Raw genomic sequence first — 22,349 nt, 5'->3', positions numbered from 1 at the left:
GAGGATTGACTTTTCCACTTCTGCAAAAAGGCTGATTTGAATTTTAATAGGGGTTGCATTAAATCTGTAGATCACTTTGGTTAATATTGACACCTTAACAATATTAAGTTTTTCAATCCATGAACATGGGATGTCTTTCTATTTCTTTAATATTTTGTAGTTTTCAATGTATAAGTCTTTTACCTCTTTAGTTAAATTTATTCCTAGGTGCTTTATTTAGGTGCTCTTATAAATGGAATTTCTTTCTTAATTTCCTTCCTGGATTGTTCATCACTGATGTGTAGAAACACAACTGGTTTTTGTGTGTTTGTCTTGTAAGCTGCAACTTTGCTGAATTTATTAGCTCTAGTAGCTTTCTTGTGGGTTCTGTGGGATTTTTCCATGTATAGAATCATGTCATCTGTGAATAGACATAGTTTACTTCTTCCCTTCCAATTTGGATGCCTTTTGTTTCTTTTTCTTGTGTCTGGCTAGAACTTCCAGTACAGCATTGCATAGCAGTGGTGAAAGCAGGCTTTCACCTTTCCTCATGTTCCTCATGTTCCTCATCTTAGGAAGAAAACTTTCACTCTTTCACCATTGAATATTAGGTTAGCTGTGGGATTTCCTTTATCATGTTAGGAAGTTCCTTTCTAATCCTAGCTTTCTGAGTTTTTTTTTTTAAATCATAAAAGAGTGTTGGTTTTTGTCATGTGCCTTTTCTGCATTAGTTGACATGATTGTGTGGGGTTTTGTCTTTCTTTCTATTAATGTGGTATGATACATTGATTGACTTTCTTATGTTGAACCACTTGGGATAAATTCCACTTTTCAGCCAGTCTCTGCTTTTCCAACTTGGGTGAATTGCAAGTTAGGCTGAACAGAGTTAAGGGCATTGCGTCAGTCCTTTAGGTAGCCCCAGTCAAGTTAGAACAGATAGAAAAGATAATTTTTAATTTAAGTCTACTGTGCTCTCTCTGGAACCAGGTACCAGGGTCCCACACTAGGAATGTAAGTGTAAGGCTTCTGTTGTACTGGGGAAAGGGATGGGATAAGAGTAAATAATGCCACAAAGATGTCCTACCATTTTTGAATTGCCTTTTTCCTGATTCATTGTTAAGTTGGTTGCTGTAAGACTGTTTTCCAGAGTTCTAATTCTAACAAAGTTGGTTCTGACAGTTTCTACTTGTTTTTCAATGTTTCTGAAGGGGGATGGGAGTTCGGAGCTGCCTGCTCTGCCATTTTACTGATGTCACTTTCTTCATTTCTTTTTGATTTGTAAAAATTTCTTCCTTTTCACCTTTTATTTCTCTTAATGGATTATTTGTTATAGTTAGTCACTTGTGTCCAAATTTTATGTTCATTTCTGAAATGATTCTTTTTCTTTTCTTTAGTTCTTTCATCTTTTCTGGAGTTTTGTAATTGTGATTTATATTTCTTTTTATGTCTTTTTCATGTCTTGAATTATTTTCTTAATGTCTCTTAGCTTGTTTTGAAATAGAGTAATTTTGATCTCCTTTCAAGGTTTGCCATTCATTATCTGTAGGGATGTTACTCTGTTCTTTGTCTCATTTTTCTTAAAATAACTGTATGGGATGGGACTTTTGATATTTTTTTGTTGCTCATTTTTATGTGAAATTTGTTTTCCTGAACTTTTAGAAGGGGGTCATAGTTCAGGAGAACTTTTCTAATGTCACAGAGCTCCCTCTCCTGTTGTTTTTGTAAAATATTCAAAAAATGATGGCTTCCTTTCCCCTTCTCCATTTTTATCTGGATCTTTTCTTTGTCTCTGTTGTCCCTGCCTTGCTCAATTTTGGTTCCACATCAACTTCCCTCACTGTGTAGCCCTATCTTGGAAGGCAGTTTTTATTGGTAGGTTGATTTTAAGAATTTATATGGCTCATACCGCTCCAGTCTTTTTCAGAACTTAACTCATGCTCACTTGTTATTGGATTGGGCTAAACCTTTTCCATTTTCAACTTCTCCTCTCAAATTGGCCATCACACTGTCCAGTGAATACCTCATGACTGTTTTGATGTTCTCTTCAAGTCCCTCAAATGCGCCATTGCTTCCCTACGCACCTCCTGTGCAGGTGCTAGTTTCATGTATGTCTGGTGGCTGTTGATGCTTTCCCTCACTCACTTTTATTTTGAGGTTCATGTGGATACCTTGTCACCTGCTTTTGTTGTAAATATTATCCATGGAATTTTGATTTTGCTATTTTAGTCAGTCTGTTTGGTTTAAAAATCTGTGACGTAGCATCTGCCATCTAGAGTTCATAATCCATTCTGTGTTCACATTTTAAAAACTCTCCTGTATGGGCGTAGAATTTCTGGCCCCTGGGCTATGGCATGTCTACTATATAGTGCTTTGTTCTGAAGTTTTAGTTCAAATGTGTTTGGATATTGCAAAACCTATCAGTGTAGAAGCGGTCAGAAAAAAAGCAGTTTAACTACTGGGTATTTACCCCAAAGATACAAATGTAGGGATCCGAAGGGGTATGTATGTGCACCCCGATGTTTATAGCAGCAATGTCCACAATAGCCAAACATGGAAACAGCCAAGATGTCCGTCGACAGATGAATGGATAAAGAAGATGTGGTATACATATTATATATATATATATATTATATATATATATATTATATATATATATATATAGTGGAATATTATGCAGCCATCAAAAGGGATGAAATCTTGCCATTTGCAATGACGTGGATGGAACTGGAGGGTATTATGCTAAGTGAAATAAGTCAATCAGAGAAAGACATGTATCATATGACCTCACTGATATGAGGAATTCTTAATCTCAGGAAACAAACTGAGGGTTGCTGGAGTGGTGGGGGGTGGGAGGGATGGGGTGGCTGGGTGATAGACGTTGGGGAGGGTATGTGCTATGGTGAGCGCTGTGAATTGTGTAAGACTGTTGAATCACAGACCTGTACCTCTGAAACAAATAATACATTATATGTGTTAAAAAAAAAAAAAGAAGAAGAAGAAGATATGAAGGGAAAAATGAAGGGGGGAAATCAGAGAGGGAGACGAACCATGAAAGACTATGGACTCTGAGAAACAAACTGAGGGTTCTAGAGGGGAGGGGGCTGGGGGATGGGTTAACCTGGTGATGGGTATTAAAGAGGGCACATACTGAATGGAGCACTGGGTGTTATATGCGAACAATGAATCATGGAACACTACATCAAAAACTAATGATGTAATGTATGGTGATTAACATAACATAATTAAAAAAAATTTTTTAAAGCAGTTATCATAGTAGAAATGAAAGTATTTACAGATTTTAGTAAAGTTGAAAATGATGCAAAATATATTTGTTTATGGAATGAAGAGCAAGAACTTTTTGAAGGCCAAAGAGCAAATTATGCAACATGTGGAGTATAGTGCCTGTGTCATTGAAAGTAATCAGAATCGGGGCGCCTGGGTGGCTCAGTTGGTTAAGCAGCTGCCTTCGGCTCAGGTCATGATCCCAGGGTCCTGGGATCGAGCCCCGCATCAGGGAGCCTGCTTCTCCCTCTCCCTCTGCCTGCCTCTCTGCCTACTTGTTCTCTCTCTCTATCTGTCAAATAAATAAATAAAATCTTTAAAAAAAAAAAAAGAAAGTAATCAGAATCAACAAGAGATGGGGAAAAGTGTTGGGGGCAGGGAGAACCTTTTAGTTCAAGGACAACTGTCAATGTCAGATTTCTGGGAGCTTAACATTTATTTATGGAAAAACAAGGGGTTAGTCAGAGATTGAGTCTGAAAACAGTGTAAATTGAACTTTGGCCACAGGCTACAGAGGGTTTTATAAGTTCAGGGCTACTTAAACACCTGCTCAAAGTGAATGAATGCCTGGTGGCCAGTGCAAACACTTGGGCATTCCTTACACTACTAGGAAATAAATATAGTTAAAGCATCAACGGGATTTGAAAAACAATTTTAGAGTAGCCAAAACTGATCTCTTTTAAGGGAAAAAAAAAAGAAGAAGAAGCCTGATGGAAGATTTATCATCATAGAGGAGAAAAATATTTCTGGTTTAAAAGTGACAAAGGACCAGCTAACGTATCTACTTATGGGAAATGCATAAGCACAGTAAGCACAGTCCCTTGCAAACAAATTGACTTCTTTATACCTTCAGGAACCTAACCCGTACATAGAATAGCTTCTGTACAATTTAGACTGAATAATAGCAGATTGTTTCATAGAAGATGCACAAACATCACTTTTAATATCAATCTTCAGAAGGTTAAAACATATCAATAAAAACAGTTTTGCAGGGAAGTAGACTAATGTGGTCTAGCTATACACAAGTGCAGAGGCTCAGGCGCATGAGTGGGCATTAGTGTGGCTGAGAGGGATGAGTTTAGAAGGTAGTGGAAGTTAATGAGTTTGGAGAGGGAACCAAGAGCAAGATCATGTAGGGCCTTAAGGCTATAATGGTAAGAACTTTAGGTTTTATTCTAAGGTGTTTGGAAGCCATTAGCAAGTTGAGAGCAGAGAAAGGGTGAACAGCTACCATAAATGATAGGTTCATGCTAAATGGAGGCTGTGCTTTGGGCAGTGATACACATGTGTCAGAATGAAAAGAATCTGGGTTCATGTTGACTTTAAATTTTTTTAATTTGAAAATTTGTGGTTGTAGAGTTATGTAAGAGGTACGTAAGAGGTGTTGAAACACACACACACACCTTTTTGTTTTCCAAAGTTTGCTAACAGTACTGAAACTCATTTCTTATATTCCTTATTTCTATTCTGTTCTTTTTACAGTTTAAATCAAAATGCTAGCCACAGACTACTAAATGACTTCATAACACACTGATGAATCAGAACTTGAAATTTGAAAAACACCGTAAATCTAGTATAATTCCTTTATTTGGCTTGTCAAGGCACACAGTACTACAAATGACCAAGCCAGAATCCAGATATTGCCACATTTCCTATGAATATGTTCATTAAGAAATAAAAACCAAATTCCTCTATACAGTGTAACAGTAGGTTCCAGGGTAGAAAAAAATTGTGAGGGTAAGTGTTCCTACTTGAGTGTATTACCTGTGCTTCTCTCCCTGGTGTGAAATGGTAAGGCCTATGAATTTCAAATGGACTTTTAAAGTATCAACACAATTTTCATCATTAACGGTCTGTAATTAAGTATACAAATTGCTAGCCAAAGTAACAGTTGGTTTCGAATTACAAACAGAGAATAAGTCATTTATAGACAGCCTTGTGGCCTTTAAATTGTCACCTAGGAATTAGTGAAAAGAAATTCTGCTTTCATATTTTCTTCAAGTTGTATATTCTTTTGCTGTGTTTCATTTTGGAAAAGAGCTTGTGGGAGGAGTGAAGGATAAATGAAACATAAAGGTCAGTGTGAAGTAATGGGGAAAAAATGGCCCTTTCAGTTGTATTATATGAATCCTTGCTCCTAGCTCTTTGACCTTTGGAAGATACTTGCCTGTGCCTCATTTTTCTCATTTACATATGGAAATAATATCTGCATCATAGCTTTAATGTTAAGATTAAATGAGGACCCGGTGGTGTAACATATATTTTAATAAATATTAGTTTTCTTCTTTCCTTTCTTCCTTAGGAAGGAATTCAGTGAAAATATGTTGCTAGAATAAGCAGGGCTGGAGAGTGTAGAAAAATGCAAAAAGAAAGGTACATCTTTTTTTTATTGGTTGTTCTCTTCCTAGTAAGTCTGTTGTGCATGATCCCAATTGTTCCTAATTTCTTTTAGAATAGGTAGGCTTTCTGTGCTTCTTGCTACCCTTCCGCTTTTTAAAGATGGAAGTTTCCCAAGTGATGAAAGGCAAGTTTAGGAGGCCAGAAAATAGTAGCTTCATAGCTGATTCCAGTATTTTAGTTCCTAGTGTCTCCAGTCTGCTTTATTACAAAGAAGTTACTGAAGATATGTCATTCCTGATACCAAGTATGTTAGTTAGCTGATAGCTGTTAATTATAGGTGTTACCTAAAACCAGTTGCGCTCGCCTGTGCAATAAACACTTCCTTTGATATAACTCAGATATCCTAGGAGCAAGATTACAAAGAATGAGATGGAAAGATAGAATTAGAATTTTGTCTAGCTCACTTTTTTTTTTTTTTTAAGATTTTATTTGTTTATCTGACAGAGAGAGACACAGTGAGAGAGGGAACACAAGCAGGGGGAATGGGAGAGGGAGAAGCAGGCTTCCCAATGAGCAGGGAGCCCAATGCGGGGCTCGATCTCAGGACCCTGGGATCATGACCTGAGCCGAAGGCAGATGCTTAATGACTGAGCCACCCAGGCACCCCTAGCTGGCTTTTTTTTTTTTTTTTTTAAATAACAGCTTTATTGAGATATAATTCACATACTATAAAATTCACCGTTGGGGCGCCTGGGTGGCTTGGCTGGTTAAACGTCTGCGTTTCGCTCAGGTCATGATCCTAGGGTCCTGGGATTGAGCCCTGCATTGGGCTCCTTGCAAAGCAGGGAGTCTGCTTCTCCCTCTGCCCCTCCCCCTGTTTGTACACCCATGTGCTCTCTCTCTCTCTCTGTCAAATAAATAAATAAAAATCTTTTTAAAAATCCATTCTTTTAAAGTGTACAATTCATCGGTTTTTAGTGTATTCACAAAGTTATGTAACCATCACTATTGTTTAATTTTTAGAACATTTTAATCACCCCCAAAAGAAACCTGTACGCATTAGCAATCATTCTCCACCATCATTCTCCACCACAACTCTCCTGCCCCTTTACCCTTTTCCCCTGGTATCTCAACCCCTTGCAACCACAGATGTGCTTTTTGTCTCCATGGATTTGCTTATTCTGGACATTTCATATGAATGAAATTATATAGTATTGGTCTTGCGACTAACTTTTTAGTGTAATATTTTAAAAGTTCATCCATGTTGTAGCACAAATCAGTACTTCATTATTTTATATTGCCAAATAATATAATATAATATGAATACACTGCATTTTGTTATCCTATTCATCAGTTGATGGACATTCAGGTTGTTTTCACTTTTTGGCTATTATGAATAATGCTGCTATGAAGTTCATGTACAAGTTTTCTGAGGTCCTATGTTTTCAGTTCTCTTGTGTATATACCTCAGAGTAGAATTGCTGGGTCATATGCTAACTTTTTGTTTAACATTTTGAGGACTTTATAAACTGTTTTCCAAAGTGATTGCACTATTTTGCCTAGCTGGATTTTAAATCACTTGGTGTCCAGGTTCTAATTTCCTATATATTAAAGGAGAGCCTTAGCTGAAACAAGTAGTTTGAATTGATAGGGGGAAAAAAATCCACCTGTAGTAGTTTGCAAAGGTGGAAGTCCTTTTTCTTAAAGTAGGTTTGGAATTATTAGTATTAATCTTTGTTCTTTCTTTTTTTCTTTTTTTTGCAGTTTTATCTCCAAGACACTAAAAGTAGTAATGGTACCTTTATAAATAGCCAGAGATTGAGTCGAGGCTCTGAAGAAAGTCCACCATGTGAAATTCTTTCTGGTGACATTATCCAGTTTGGGGTAGATGTAACGGAGAACACACGGAAAGGTACGGGTATGGATCGATTTTTCCTATTATTTGTCTTTTTAAGTTTAAAAAAAAATTCTGTTTAATGTTATAAAACATTTCACGTTTGTAAAAGTATTTAAATATAGCATTATATGCAGTGAAAAATTAAAAATCTCTTACTTCCTCTTTTGCTTTTCTAAAGTTTTAAATTCTGAAATGTTAATAAGTGAATTTATAATTTTCATCACAGTATGAAAATACAGGACACTCCTGTGCTAGTTTAGGAAACAGTTGGCTGCAGTGACAGTATACCCAACCAACAGGAGCTTAAATCGTAAGGATATTTATTGTTAACAAGAATGCAGGAGGGTAGGTCCAGACTTTGTTCACTTGACTCAGTGGTGTTACCAGGAATCCAGGGCTTTACTGTCCTTAACATGTTGGTTTCTTATGCTTTTGCTTATCTTAGGTGTTTGCTTGCCGCCTCATGGTTAAAGAGGGATGATTGCAGCCCCGGGCCTTCTTTTCCTCATGCCAGTGTACTTGGCAAAAACTGTGAGGCGGGGACAAAATGTCTTCCTGTATGGCTCTTTTTTTTATGTTGAAAGCACAGTCTTTTGTAGAATTCTCTCAGCAGATTTACATTCCTCTTGTCTCAGTGGCCACATACATACCTATCTATGGCTACAAAGAAGTCTGGGAAGTTACTTACCTTGCAGAAGGGATCAGGACATCCATGATTGTCATATGTCAATTATGACTTATCCCTTCCAGTTGTGCATACATTGTTGTCCCAAACAAAATCAGAGTTCTGTAGGCAGTTAATAGTACGTATCAAGATATAAAATTTCACATCTCATAGTTTTTGAAACTAGAAGTTCTTTAGCTAAATAAATGTAGATTGTCTTCAATTTTACAATTCTAAAGCTTCCTGGCTTTACCTGCTTCACTGTCTACTTTATGTCCATGAAATTATATGGCTGGATCATAAAACTAAGTGAATAGGAACCAAAAGTATGCAGCTCCTCTTAGTTTAATATGGACAGTGGAACAAATTGACAGGTTTCTCCTTTTGCTTCTCTGAACATACTTTGATCTGGTGATGACCTAAGTCATCAGTATGTGACATTTTGCACAGTAGACATGGGGATGCGGTTGGGCGGGCAGTGATGCTGCTTCCATGTGTGTGCATGTGCATATATGTTTATATAATTTTCACTGGTTGTTGGAACTGCAGTATTACTTTTACTGGGTTTTGTTGGCCTTCTCAGGGACTTAAATTTTGATATTTGAATTTGGGTAGGATCATACTCTTAGGAATTTCCATTCACAATTGTAAAATAGAAAGTTTGTATTTTGATGCAAAATATTGAGTACTCCTTACTAAGACAGCTCACCTTATGTATGACCATACTAAGAATAGCCATGTTGGACACTGTAGCATCTGTTGCCGCATCACACCACCTCTGGTACCAAGTCATTCAGCAAACACTTACTGAGCCCCAGCTGTGAATAACCCACAGAGAAGACAGAGAATTTGATTACATGTTTTCTCCAAGGAATGTCTGTCTTCTTGGCTTGCATTTCCCAAAGAGAATTAATGGGTGTTAATTAATAAAAGAATGAGGTTGTCAAATACACTTAGGAAATGCTTAGTTAACCAAAGGTAAACAGGACTTTTCAGAGTCCTTAATATGCTAACATATAGGGGCGCCTGGGTGGCTCAGTCAGTTAAGCGTCTGCCTTCGGCTCAGGTCATGGTCCCAGGGTGCTGGGATCGAGCCCCGCATCGGGCTCCCTGCTTGGCGGGAAGCCTGCTTCTCCCTCTCCCACTCCCCTTGCTTGTGTTCCCTCTCTCGCTGTGTCTCTCTCTCAAATAAAGAAATAAAATCTTTAAAAAAAAATATGCTAACATATATGCAGATCTCCAGGGAGGTGACTGTTCTAGAATGCAGCTCTTTCCAAACTCCTTCCCACTCTTCTTTCCCATCTAGCTGTGAGAGACATTCTTTAGAACATGCTGTAGGAAGAAGCTAAGAGGACAATCCTGAAATTCAGGGTTATTATTAGTGCACTATTATTTTAGCAACATTTGATTCTTGCAGGGTTCTTTGAATATTTAACTGTCTTTTATGCCAACTTTAAGGAAATTAAGTAAAGAAAAATTTCTTCATCATTTAAAATGTTTCTTTTGGTATTTATTGCTTTCAAAAAGTTGACTTATGCCTGGGCTCTTGGGATACAGCTCTATCACTAGCTGAGGACTACCTGTTTAAGCATATACCAGGGAAAAAGTTAGACTTTGTCCTATGCTAAACAGTACTATGATAAGCTTTACATCACTTAAAATCCTACTGAAATTATACAGCACTACAGGTTAACCCCTGGTTCAAAGAAGAAATCAAAAGGGGAATTTTAAACTATGTAGAAAGGAAAGGAAAGGAGACTTTTATACCAAAATGCAGTAAATCCTTTACTCAAATAAAAATTTATAATCTTAAATTCCTTCTGTACTAAAGAAAAAGGACAATGAAGGAACTTGGCATTTAGGAGAAATTAGAAAAAGAACAAGAAAAAAGAAGCTGGGAAATAAAAAGCAGAAATTAATGAAATAAGCAAAAAAATCCAAAAAACCATAGAAGGAATAAACAAACCAAATGCCGATTCTTTGAAAAGCATCCAACTAACAAAAAACAGGTAATTCATAAGCCTTGATTCCCTTATTAGGTTAAAAAAAATACTAGCAAAAATATACAAGATAAGGAATGAGAAAGGAGACATAAACAAAGGTACCGGATATACTAAAAGAATTTTGAGAAACTAGTGCATGCCAACCTATGACAAAGAAAAAAGCTAGAGTAAATTGTTTTCCCAGCAAAATTATCCCAAGATGTAGAAAACTTGAGTAAATTGATTTCCTTAAAAGAGACTAAGAAGTTATTAAAGATTGATGAGAAGCAGAGGCATTTATAGCTGAATATGATCTTATTTTTAAAAGCAGATAAATCCAGTTATTTAAATAATCCAAACATCCATAAAGGTGGAAATCTGTCAGAATCCTTTAGAGAAGCCAGCAGTATATCATTAATGCAAATTCTGTTAAAGACACAGTTCAAAAATAGAAAACTAGCACTAATTTCACTTGTGACAATAGATGAACAATTCTGATTAAGGTATTAGTAAATTAACTTCAGAAATGAAGCTATAATAAACAAAGTAGGTTTTATTCTAGGAATGCAAAAATGATTCAGTATTGGGGAAATCTATTTACATCATCCACAGACTAAAAATGTTACATGAAAAACATGTTACTTTATAACCAGTAGGTATTGAAAAGGCATTTGATGCTTCTCTTCCCATCTGACATGGCAACCAGCCTCCTTCCTCTCCAGCTCTGGCTTCCTTTTTCCATCTAGCCAGCCTGAGCGCTTCCCCTGTTCTTCAGGTTGGCCCTATAGCCTCTGGTCCCTAGAGTCCCTGTGCTTTCTCCTTTCTTGGGGCTTAGGTCCTCACCCTACCCCGCTATGAATGAGGAGTATGCAGTGCTCCTACTGGGCACAAGCCTGACTGAATATATCCTGTCAAATATAATATCAGTGAATGGAAAGAAAGTTCTTCACATGGATAGAAACTCATACTATGGAGGAGAAAGTTCATCTATAACACCTCTGGAAGATTTATACAAAAGATTTTAAATACCAGGAGCACCACTACCATCAATGGGGAGAGGAAGAGACTGGAATGTTGGCTTAATTCCCAAGTTCCTTATGGTCAATGGTCAGCTGGTTAAGGTGCTGCTTTATACAAAGGTCACTTGCTATCTGATTTTCAAAGGACTGAAGGGAGCTTTGTCTGTAAGGGAGGAAAAATCTACAAGGTTCCTTCCATTGAAGCAGAAGCCCTGGCATCTAGCTTAATGGGACTATTTGAAAAATGTCACTTTAGGGCGCCTGGGTGGCTCAGTTGGTAAAGCGACTGCCTTTGGCTCAGGTCATGATCCTGGAGTCCCTGGATCGAGTCCCGCATCGGGCTTCCTGCTCGGCAGGGAGTCTGCTTCTCCCTCTGACCCTCCCCTCTCTCCTGTGCTCTCTCTCATTCTCTCTCTCTCAAATAAATAAATAAAATCTTTAAGAAAAAAAAAAAGAAAAGAAAAATGTCACTTTAGAAAATTCCTAGTGTGTGTTGCCAGCTTTGATGAAAACGATCCCTGAACTTTTGAGGGCATTGATCCTAAGAAGACTGCAATTCGGGAGGTGTACAAGAAATTTGACTTGGGACAAGATGTCATGGATTTTGCTGGCTTTGCCCTGGCATTTTTTTTTTTTTTTTTTTTTTTTGGCAGAGTGAAAGAGAGATCACAAGTAGGCAGGCAGTAAGAGAGAGAGGGAGAAGCAGGCTCCCCGCCGAGCACAAAGCCCGATATGGGGCTCGATCCCAGGACGCGGAGATCATGACCTGAGCCGAAGGCAGACACCCAATCGACTGAGCCACCCAGATGCCCCTTTGCTCTGGCATTTTATAGAACTAATGACTATTTGGGGTGCCTGGGTTGGTTAAGCATCTACCTTCGGCTTAGGTCATGATCCCGGGCTCCTGGGATTGAGCCCCATGTCAGGCATCCTGCTCAGCAGGGAGTCTGCTTCTCCTTCTCCCTCTGACTTCCACTCTGCTCATGCTCTTGCTCACTTGCTCTTTCTCAAAACGAATAAACAAAAAATCTTTAAAAAAAAAATAATAAAAAGAACAGATGACTATTTAGATAAACCATGTTGTGAAACCATTAATAGGATTAAACTTTACAACAAGTCTCTGGCAAGATATGGCAAAAGCACATACCTTTAGCTACTCTATGGTCTTAGAGAACTTAGCCTGGGATTTGCAGGGCTAAGTGCTAATTATGGTGGTACGTACATGCTCAATAAACCGATTGAAGAAATCATTGTGCAGAATGGAAGAGTGATTGGTGTGAAATCTGAAGGACAGGTTCCTTACTGTAAGCAGCTCATTTGTGATCCCAGCTATGTAAAAGACCAGGTAGGAAAAGTGGGCCAGGTGATCAGTTATCTGCATCCTCAGCCCACCCCATCAAGAACACCAATGATGCCAACTCCTGCCAGATCATCATTCCCCAGAACTAAGTCAGTCAGAAGTCAGATATCTATGTCTGCCTGAGCTCCTCCGTACACAGTATGGAAGCACAAGGGAAGTATATCGCCATAGTACAACTGTGGAAGCCAAGGAACCAGAGAAAGAAATCAGACCAGCTTTGCAGCTTTTGGAACTGACTGAACAGAAATTTGTTAGCATTAGTGACCACCTTGTACCAAAAGGCTTGGGAACAGAAAGCTAGATCTTTATTTCCTGCACATGCAATGCTACAACTCACTTTGAAAACAACTTTTGATGACGTTAAAGACATCTGTAAGAGGATGACCGAATCTGAGTTTGACTCTGAGGAAATGAACATAAGAAAAATAACATCTATGGGGAAGACTAACAGCAGTACATTTTATTATCTAATTAGGACAAACTTAACTTTTGGCAAATGATGTATACTGTATAAAATCAATATTATTGATCCCAGGGTCCTGGGATGGAGTCCCACATTGGGCTCCCTGCTCAGCGAGGAGTCTGCTCCTCCATCTCCCTCTGCCCCTCCCCTGGCTTGTGCTCTCTCTTGCTTACACTCTCTGTCAAATCAATAAAAAAAAATTTTTTTGAAATCAATTTTTATAAGGCCTGCTTTTGTAATCAAAACTGAGATTGCCGAGCACTGTACCAGTAAATATTCCTTCCCTTTCTAACATCATGTATTAACTTGTTTTCATGGAGTGGCTATTCAAAATTGGCAGGTTACCATATTCTGTTCAGTTTAACCAATACTGGCTTTTTTTCCCCCAGTGAAGAATCAGTTTTAAAAAAACATTGTGATACTGATACAGAGCACTTGATACAGTATTTGTATCTTTTAATCAATGTAGCCTTTGCAGTCCTGTGCTCCTGCTGTTCAAGAGCTGGATCAGTACAATTTTTCATGCCACTGTCCTCTTGACATTAAAGAAATTAGGAATTGAATATTCCACAATTTGGGAAAGAATCCCTACATTTTCCCTACACCTTTACATTTTGTGTCCTGTCAGGTATTATGAGTGTCCATGTAACACAGCTATAAGTTGGGGTTATGTGGGCCTAAAATTCTAACCCAACTCCAGACTATGAGAGTCATTTTGGAGGAAGCCTGTGTGCAGTGTTTTAACCTTATAAAATCGATGAGAGCAAAGAGAAAGAAACCTATCATAAACCAGGTAAATGTAGAAGCTTCTTTTGTTTTCTAGATGTGGCTTCTTCAATGGACCAAGCTATATTACGGTATTTGACAAAGCCTCCACTTCAATGATGTCTGTCTCAAAATGGCCCCAAATGATTTTTTTTTTTAAGGTTTTATTTATTTATTTGACAGAGAGAGAGAGAGAGCACAATCAGGTGGAGTAGCAGGCGGGTGGGGCAGGCCCCCCGCTGAGCAGGGAGCCCGATGCGGAACTCGAATCCAGGACCCTGGGATCATGACCTGAGCTGAAGGCAGTCGCTTAACTAACTGAGCCACCCAGGCGCCCCTCCAAATGATTTCTGTACTGCAAAAAAAAGCCAAACTCTGGAAAAAAAAAAAAAAAAAAAAAAAAGGAAAAGAATAGGCATTTGATCAAGTTTAGGAGTTTCCTAATAAAAATTCTAGATAAACAGGATAATAGAAAAAACTAAATAAAATAAGAATTCTAATTAGAATAAAAAGGGGCATCTGGATGGCTCAGTCATTTTGGTGTCTGGCTCTTGATTTTGGCTCAGGTCATGATCTCAAGGTTGTGAGATCGAGCCCCGAGTCTTGCTCCACGCTGGGTATGGACCTGCTTAAGATTCTCTCTCTCTCGGGACGCCTGGGTGGCTCAGTTGTTAAGCATCTGCCTTCGGCTCAGGTCGTGGTCCCAGGGTCCTGGGATCGAGTCCCATGTCGGGCTCCTTGCTCAGCAGGAGGCCTGCTTCTCCCTCTGCTTGCAGTTCCCCCCTGCTTGTGTTCTCTCTCTCTGACTAAGAAAACCTTAAAAAAAAAAGATTCTCTCTATCTCTCCCCCTCTCCAGCGCCCCCCCCCACGCTTGCACTCTCTCTAAAAAATAAATAAATAAAAATAAAACAGAATAAAAGCACAAATACTATACAGGTGTAAAAATGCATGAACTAAATTTACATATATCAGTAAGGATAAGTCTCAAAAACATCTCAAGCAAATTACAGATGGATGTGTGTGGTACAATACTACTTACATAAAGCATGAATTAATGCAAAACAGTACTACATAGTGCTTTTGAATACATTTATAGCAAGAATATAAAATCAGACACTTGAAATGACAAAAAATAGTTTCTGAGGATGTATGAAAGGATTTTTTTTTTTTGCATCACTGTGCATAGAACAAAAACAAAGGAAGCGTAATTTTAAAATTACCCATTGTGTAGCTATTAAAAAGAATAAATGAGGATTATATGAATTGCAGGGATTTCTATAAGATATACTGCTGAGAAAAGAATTACTATTAATAATTTCATTATTTTAAAAAGTCTCACCAATCCCTATAAATGTACACATACAAGTATGTGTTTCTATATGATTATATGAATACGGGGAAGAAAGCATGGAAGGATGCATACTAAATCATTACTGTGACTTATCCTGGAGTGGGGTGGAGGAGAGGAGTAAAAGAGAAGAGGGAGCCAAATTAAAAAGGGTGGGGCTAATGAGACTACAATTAAAAACCTTCCACTATCTGTGTCATTTATGTATTTCTGTGAAATAATGTATGTGTAAAAGGAAACTTCAAAAAAGAATATATAATACATAAAAATTTTTTTTGTGTATGTGTATAAAATGATTTTGTTAAAAAGGTGATAAGACCCTGATGTCATTGAGCATATCCATTCATATTAGTGACTCTTCTACTCTAATCTCTCCAAAACAAGCTGATTTTGATTTTGATGTTTGGCTTTCCACATAGTGCGACTCCAGGGAGAAAACTCACTGGTCAGTACTATACAAATAACCTACCCTATAGATGTAAAATATCATTGTAAACAAATAGGATGATAGTCTAATAGATTTTTCTTTTTAAGGAAGTGAGGAAGAGAGAAAGCCAACCTATCAGATCCTCCTGGAATGGGGGCTTTAGGAACCCAATGCTATCTACTCCTCTGTTCCCAAGCCCACAAACTGCTCAGACAGGGCATGAGTTTCCTGGGTCACAGAACATTACAGTAATCCTCTGCTGCAAAACTTGGGACCAGCTAGTTCTATAAACTTGACATATAACTCCAGTCAGTTCATCACTGAGGTCTGCTTTACCAATATCTGTTCCTAGGTAAGCCCTATGAACAAGCAGCCTGTTATGAGCAAAGTCAGTGGTATCTTCCATTTGCATTGTGCTCAAACTGCCTTCAGTTACTTTTACTTCCCACAATAGATCTTGTCTTTTCTTCACGCCCTTGCACATGCTTTTTCCTTTGGCTAGAAACTTTTCTAGGCTGGAAAAGGTGCCTTTCCATGTCCCTGTTGCACACTGCACTCCCCTTTATGTGTTTGCCTCCCTCACTTGAACTACCAGCTACGCAAGAGCAGCCAGTGTGTATGTCTTCATTGTAGAATCTCCACACTCAACCTGGCACATACTGGTTAAATAAGTTTTAAAATGTCTTATGAATCTTCCTCCACAATGTTATAAAAGTTCTTTCTGCCACCTTATCTCAACTAAGATTTTGACAACCTTCCTTCTAATCCAGCAGCTTAATATGAGGATTGGAAACTGGCAACCTTCTTGTTCACCACCACCCTTTTTATTTTGCTGTCATTCAGTTACCTCTCCTTAACCTGTCTAAACTTTAATTTGTTCATCTAATAAAATGGAACTCATGATACTACTACCTAATTCAAGGTTGATGGTATGATGTTCAGTGTTCACATTGCAGCACGATGTTCTATGTGAACATTGATAGAGCGTATACAGAGTTCTCATCTCAAGGCCAGTCATTTGTACCTTCTTTTCTTGCCATTAAGTTTGCTCCTCTTTCACAGTAGCTTTAGCCCCAGGCTCCTTTACCTGTGTATCCTTTGGAAATTATCATTGGCCGTTTCAAAGGTACTCTTGCTAACTTCTAGACTACTCCTAGACTTTTGGCTTTGCTGTCCTTGCTCATTCCTAGCTTTTGGTAACTTTCACCAGAAGCTTTACTTTCTTCCACTTTCTAGCTGCTAGGGAAAATCACAAAGCTGATTCAGCACAGCCTGTGCCAATTTTGCTGGGGTGACTAAGAGAATCTTTCTGATAGCATGGCAGTCTTTTGTTCTTTTAAAAAGTGGATTCTTGACCCAGGAATTATCTGCAGAACTTTTGAAACTACAGATGTCTGGATCCCACTTTTCAGTCCTAAGGAGGAGATTTGCAAGGTGTGGGGACTGAACACACCTATTTTTTAAAAACTTTGGTTGTTCTTTGGGAAACTAGGCTTAAGAACCCTATTTAATTAAGTTCCTGGCAGCAGCTGTTTTATATGCTTTCCCTGTCTTCAAGCCCCTTAAAATTACTCTGTACAAAGTTTAATTTCCCCTTCAAACTAGAGCATTCTACTGACTTCCCAATTTCTTTTATTGCTCCATCATTCTCCCATACACTAGCTCAGAATCCTGGTATTGTTTCTGACTCTTGTCTCTTCTTTACCTCTAGTCATCCAGGTCATTTGTCCCCTTTCCTTGCTCCTGCTTGTTTCTCCTTTGTCAACGTAGAGCATCATACTACCTCTCCACTTCTGGCCACCATACGCTGACAACCCACTATCTCCAGAATATTCTCCTGTTACAGCTTTGTTATTCTCCTGCTTTTAGAAGGCTGTACCATACTGCAAAATAAAGTCTGAAATGCTTAGTTGTATGCTTGAGGCCCTCAAAAATGTGGACTCAGTTCAAACTTTTGATTTTGTTTCCCATTCCTTTCCTTAATATATGTTAAGCTGTTAAACTAGATTAGAGGTAAGATGGTGTATAGAAAAGATGCTTTTGAATCCTAGCATTGCCAGTTGCCAAGGGTATGATCTCACGCAAGTTACTTTAGCCTCTTTGACCTTGTCTTATCTGTCTCATCTGTAAAATAAGACATAAAAACGACTATTTAGATGGTTTGTCATAAGTAGTTAGTTAACATATATAGTGTGATTAGTGTCAGGCCTGGCACCTAGAAGGCCTTGAAATATATTCTTTACCTGTTCTCTCCAGTCTTCCTCTAGCTGCCCTCCTAAGAGGTGCACTCTCTTATAGCCTTCTCTTTCTGTTTCTTTGCTTATGCCATTCTCTCAGCCTTTCCTTCCATTTCCAGCATTTGAAATCTTACTCTTTTTTTTTTACCCTCTTTATAAATCCTTCCCCTGCCCTTGTCCATTCCAAATTCCCATAGTGTTTTGTAGCATTTGTGAAAAATTTCCTCCTTTGTTGTTATGTTAGATATTTCTTGTTCTCTCTACAAAATAAATTGAAATCTCCTCAAGGACAAGGACCTAGTCATAATCATCTTGGTTTTCTTCATCTTTACCAGCATACTGCTTTGTAGCCAGCAGGTTCTCAATGAATATTTAGCAAGCAGGTAAACCAAAGAACCACTACTCCTTGTGCATAAATCAAAAAATAAGCTAACAAGCAGTATTGCTCCATTGTATGCTAGAGAAATAAAGTAGCAAATGAATTCACATACCTAGAGAAAGGATTCCTCCCACTGAATAAATAGCTAGGAACAGGATTCCTGGGAGAAATAGCTAATTCTGAGTCTAGGCAGGAAATGTACAGGTTGAGCCTAGAAGATTTTGTCATAGTATATATAAAGCAATGAAGCTATCTAAGACCGCTAGGGTTCTGTCGGAAAACTCACGAATTAACATGAAGTTCTAGTTGATCAAAGATGAGACAGTTTGAGGATCAATAAAAACAACAGCAGTGGATTAAAATATATCAACTGTGCTTAAATCCATGAACTTAAATGATACTAAAATGAAAACAAAAAGATTTGATCACCCTTGGAAGAACCTAGGTAAACCATCCTGAAAACATGTAAGTAAAGGGAAAGAATAAAGCATTTATGCTACCTTTCCTGGAGGGAATTATTCCTGACATAAACAAGTAGTTGAGGAGGGAAAGCTTTTTATTACTGAACTCCAGCTCATAAATGAAGACAATGATAGAATATCAATACAAAAACATTTTTTTAGAATTAAAATGTATTTGTCTATTCATTTAACTTTTCCTGCCTCTTTTCTGACTTTAAAAAAAGAAAAGGGGGGGCACCTGCTTGGCTCAGTTGGTTAGGTGTCTGCCTTTGGCTCAGGTCATGATCATGATCCCAGAGTCCTGGGATCGAGCCCTGCATCGGGCTCCCTGCTCAGCAGGGAGTCTGCTTCTCCCTCTGCCCCTACCGCCTGCTCATGCTCTTTCCCCTGCTCAGTGGAGAGTCTGCTTTTCCCTCTGCCTCTTCCCTCGCTCATGCTCTCTCTCTCATAAATCTTTTTTAAAAATTTTTAAAATCTTTGAATCAAAAGCTTTATGAAACGAAAAATTCAGGGATGAAAGTTTGGTAACTCTTTTATCTTAGATTGCAGTCAAAAGACAATTAAGCAAATAATTCCCCAGTTTGGAAATGTTAACACCTCTCATTTAGGTCTTGGTTTTTTAGATGTTTCTTGTGCTTTTATGGTCTTACTCATTATACTTCCTATTACTGCCAGTCATTTCAAGGGATCCTTCAAACTACTCAAATATAGAGTAGTGTTGACCTTCCAACTCAATGCAGGAACAGAGATAGAACCAGACTGCGACATACCCCAGAAGTTTCAGTCTCCCAGTCCAGGGCCTTAAATAGCTTTTAAGCTAATCACAGTGAACATGGGTCCTTTAAGTAGTGTTTATATGAATAGGCAATAGAAAAGACTGACTTCATACCATGAAGTAAATATATTAACTCAAAAGCAAAATAAATAACCTGTATAAGATAATAGAGGAAAAAAAAACAAAAATGACAGCTTGGGTAGTCTTCATTTTTATTTTTAATAAAGTCTCATAACTATAAGTAATTGCAGATTTTTCTCCATAGATACCTTGTTTTTTTGATTCAGACATACCTGTTCTTAATGTGTAAACATTTCTGAAATTTGCATGTAGCTTACCATGCATGTGTACAGGTTTCCTTGCTGTCAGAAAGTAGATCATTCCTATGAAACCTTTTTTTTTTTTTTTAAGTAGGTGCCATGCCCAGCATGGAGCCCAACGCAGGGGCTCAAACTCAACGACCGTGAGATTGAGACCTGAGCTGAAATCAAAAGTCTGATGCTCAACCGACTGAGCCACCCAGGTGCCCCCTATGCAACCTTTTAAAATTGGTGTAAAGTGAAGAAACAATTACCATTAATTTATATGGAAAATTTTTTTAGAGTTCCCAGACCCAAAAAGTCACCTCTCTTAGGCTTTTCTGATACCTAAGGACATATCTTGCTAATGGATACACAAAATAGATCAAAATAAAGCACAGATGCTCACAAACACAGTTCAAAGCCATAGCGGCTGGATGCTGAGATGCTGAGTGCAGTTTGTGGAGGAGGAATTTGGCGGGGCCACTCTTAATGCCTTTGTAACAGCTTGCGGCAAAACACACTGAATGCTATTTGCGCTTTTCACCTTTTTTCATAATAAGCAAAAATCCTCTTCGGATTTCTTCTGGTTAGAAAAACAGGTACTAATGTAGGTCTTTCATAAAAGTGAAGTGATGTAATATAAATTTTTAAAAAGCAAAGTGGGGGGCACCTGGGTAGCTCAGTTGGTTAAGCCTCCGACTCTTGATTTCAGCTTAGGTCATGATCTCAGGGTCTTGAGATCGAGACACATCTGTGCTAGGTGTGGAGCCTGCTTAAGATTTTCTCTCTTCCTCTCCCTTTGTCCCTCCCCCTCTCACGCTGTCTCTCTTTAAAAAAAAAAAAAAAAAAAGCGAAGGGTACCTGTATTTAATGAGGCAGTGATCCTGCAGCCTTCTTACCCTGCCCAAGAAACTTATAAATTGTGTGTTTTACAATCAATTTTGTCTTTGAGTCTTGGAAATATGGTAAATAATGTTTCTGGGTAAATTTTGAGAGCAAAATTTGTTTACAGAGTGACTCAGAATATTTGAGAGCAGACAATCTAGTCTAGCCAGCCCTGCCTTTGAAAAGGTTCTTGTGACAACTAGGTACACAGATGCAGAGAATTATTAGCTGTCTTTTTAATTTGCAATGGGCAAGCTGTGGTCTTTAACTGCCTTCAGTAGTACAGCAACCTGTGCTGCCCAGTCAGTATTAGCCCTTGATTCATTTCACAGATTTGTACATCAGTCCAGTTGCTGGACTTTGGAGTCATATATCTGAGCAATGGAAATTCTGGTGTAATATATCACAGCTTGTCCATTCTGGCACTGCAGTTTTATTCTGTAACTCACTGCACCTACTTTTTTAGACTTTATTATCAATTTAAATATATTGGTCAAGTGTCAGAACTGCTGGATCTTCTTGTACTGTTCTCCTGTATTTATTATAGCCTATTTATAGTAAATCTCTGGGGGAGTCATAGAGCTGGGATAAATCTGCCCCTTCCCTGTGTTCTACTGGGGAAAGGAGGGAGTTAGGTAGTTCTTACAAGTGTAGGTGAACCCTACTGTCCTCAAAGTAAAAGACGTCTTCACCTTGGGTAATGGAAGCTGTAAAATATTAACCAGACACGTTTTTTTCTCACATTCAGTAATTCATTAAATGCCTAGTTTGTACCAGGTAACTCTTCCAAGTGTGGGATTTAAAAAGTGAAAAGCAGGGCACCTGGGTGTCTCAGTCGTTAAGTGTCTGCCTTCAGCTCAGGTCATGATCCCAGGGTCCTGGGATCGAGCCCTACATCGGGCTCCCTGTTCTGCAGGAAGCCTGCTTCTTCCTCTCCCACTCCCCCTGCTTGTGTTCCCTCTCTCTCTGTGTCTCTCTCTGTCAAATAAATAAATAAAATCTATAAAAAGTGAAAAGCAACCAATCCTTTCCCCTCTCACAGAGTTGACTCTAACTGGTGAGACACGGTTGTATAAATGATAAGTATTCACAACGCAGTGTGTTTACTATTTTTTTTTTTTTTAGTGAGTAAAGTGATAGAAGTTTATTAAGTGAAGATACAGAAAAAGCTCTCGAGTGAGAGGGGTCCCAACAGGGTTGCCCGCAATGTGCTTACTATTATAAGAAGTAGATATAGGAGGCTCTGGGGACCCGTAACTCACATAATGAATTTGGTGAAGTAGAAAGTCTGAGCCTAGAGGGTAAATAGCATTTGGTTATGCAGGCGAGAGGATAAAGGACATCACTGACATAACAGCTTGTACAATGCACGGAGTTGTGAAAAGTAAAGAATTTGGAAGTGCAGGTAGCTTGGTCTTGCATAGGGTATTTATGGTAACAGGATAGAGGATGAGGCCTGAATAGAAGGAAGGAACCCAGTGGTTCATGGCTATAATTGCTGTGTTAGGCAGAGTTTAGAAGACTGTCCCAGAGATGGTTCTTGATCTGTTTTAACACTTTTCAAATAATAAGTTAATGAAAATTGAGTAAACTTCACTAAATTCCTTAAGTTTACTGTGTATTTCCAGAGGACAGAATAATCATATTACTTCATGTTTATAATCTCATTTTGGTGATTCATGGGCCTGATCACTTAATAAGTTACTCTTACATAATGCATTTAGCTCTATTCCTTTTTTTTAAAGTTATTATTTATTTTTAATTTGAGAGAGCGTGCGTGTGC

The 22,349-nt window shown here is 38.3% G+C and overlaps 1 protein-coding gene and 1 pseudogene across 15 annotated transcripts in view; both read left to right on the top strand.

Annotated features, from left to right (window-relative positions):
* The window catches only part of LOC110584960 (sarcolemma associated protein), a 162,729-nt gene that overhangs the window by 67,980 nt on the left and 72,400 nt on the right, over positions 1-22,349 (top strand). For 14 of the 15 annotated variants that reach the window (XM_044921379.1, XM_021695147.2, XM_044921364.1 and 11 more), the window contains exon 2: positions 7,366-7,513. In XM_044921379.1, the coding sequence (XP_044777314.1) occupies positions 7,366-7,513 (148 nt within the window). Of the gene's footprint in view, positions 1-7,365; positions 7,520-22,349 lie in introns of all 15 variants that reach the window. The other variant, XM_044921378.1, reaches the window with a different exon arrangement.
* LOC110584962 lies at positions 10,999-12,971 on the top strand (annotated as a pseudogene).

The sequence above is a fragment of the Neomonachus schauinslandi genome, chromosome 1 (genome assembly GCF_002201575.2).
Source record: "Neomonachus schauinslandi chromosome 1, ASM220157v2, whole genome shotgun sequence".
Classification (NCBI taxonomy): Eukaryota; Metazoa; Chordata; class Mammalia; order Carnivora; family Phocidae; genus Neomonachus; species Neomonachus schauinslandi.
Note: the sequence above shows the minus strand (reverse complement) of the source record. Positions and strands in the feature narration are given on the sequence as shown.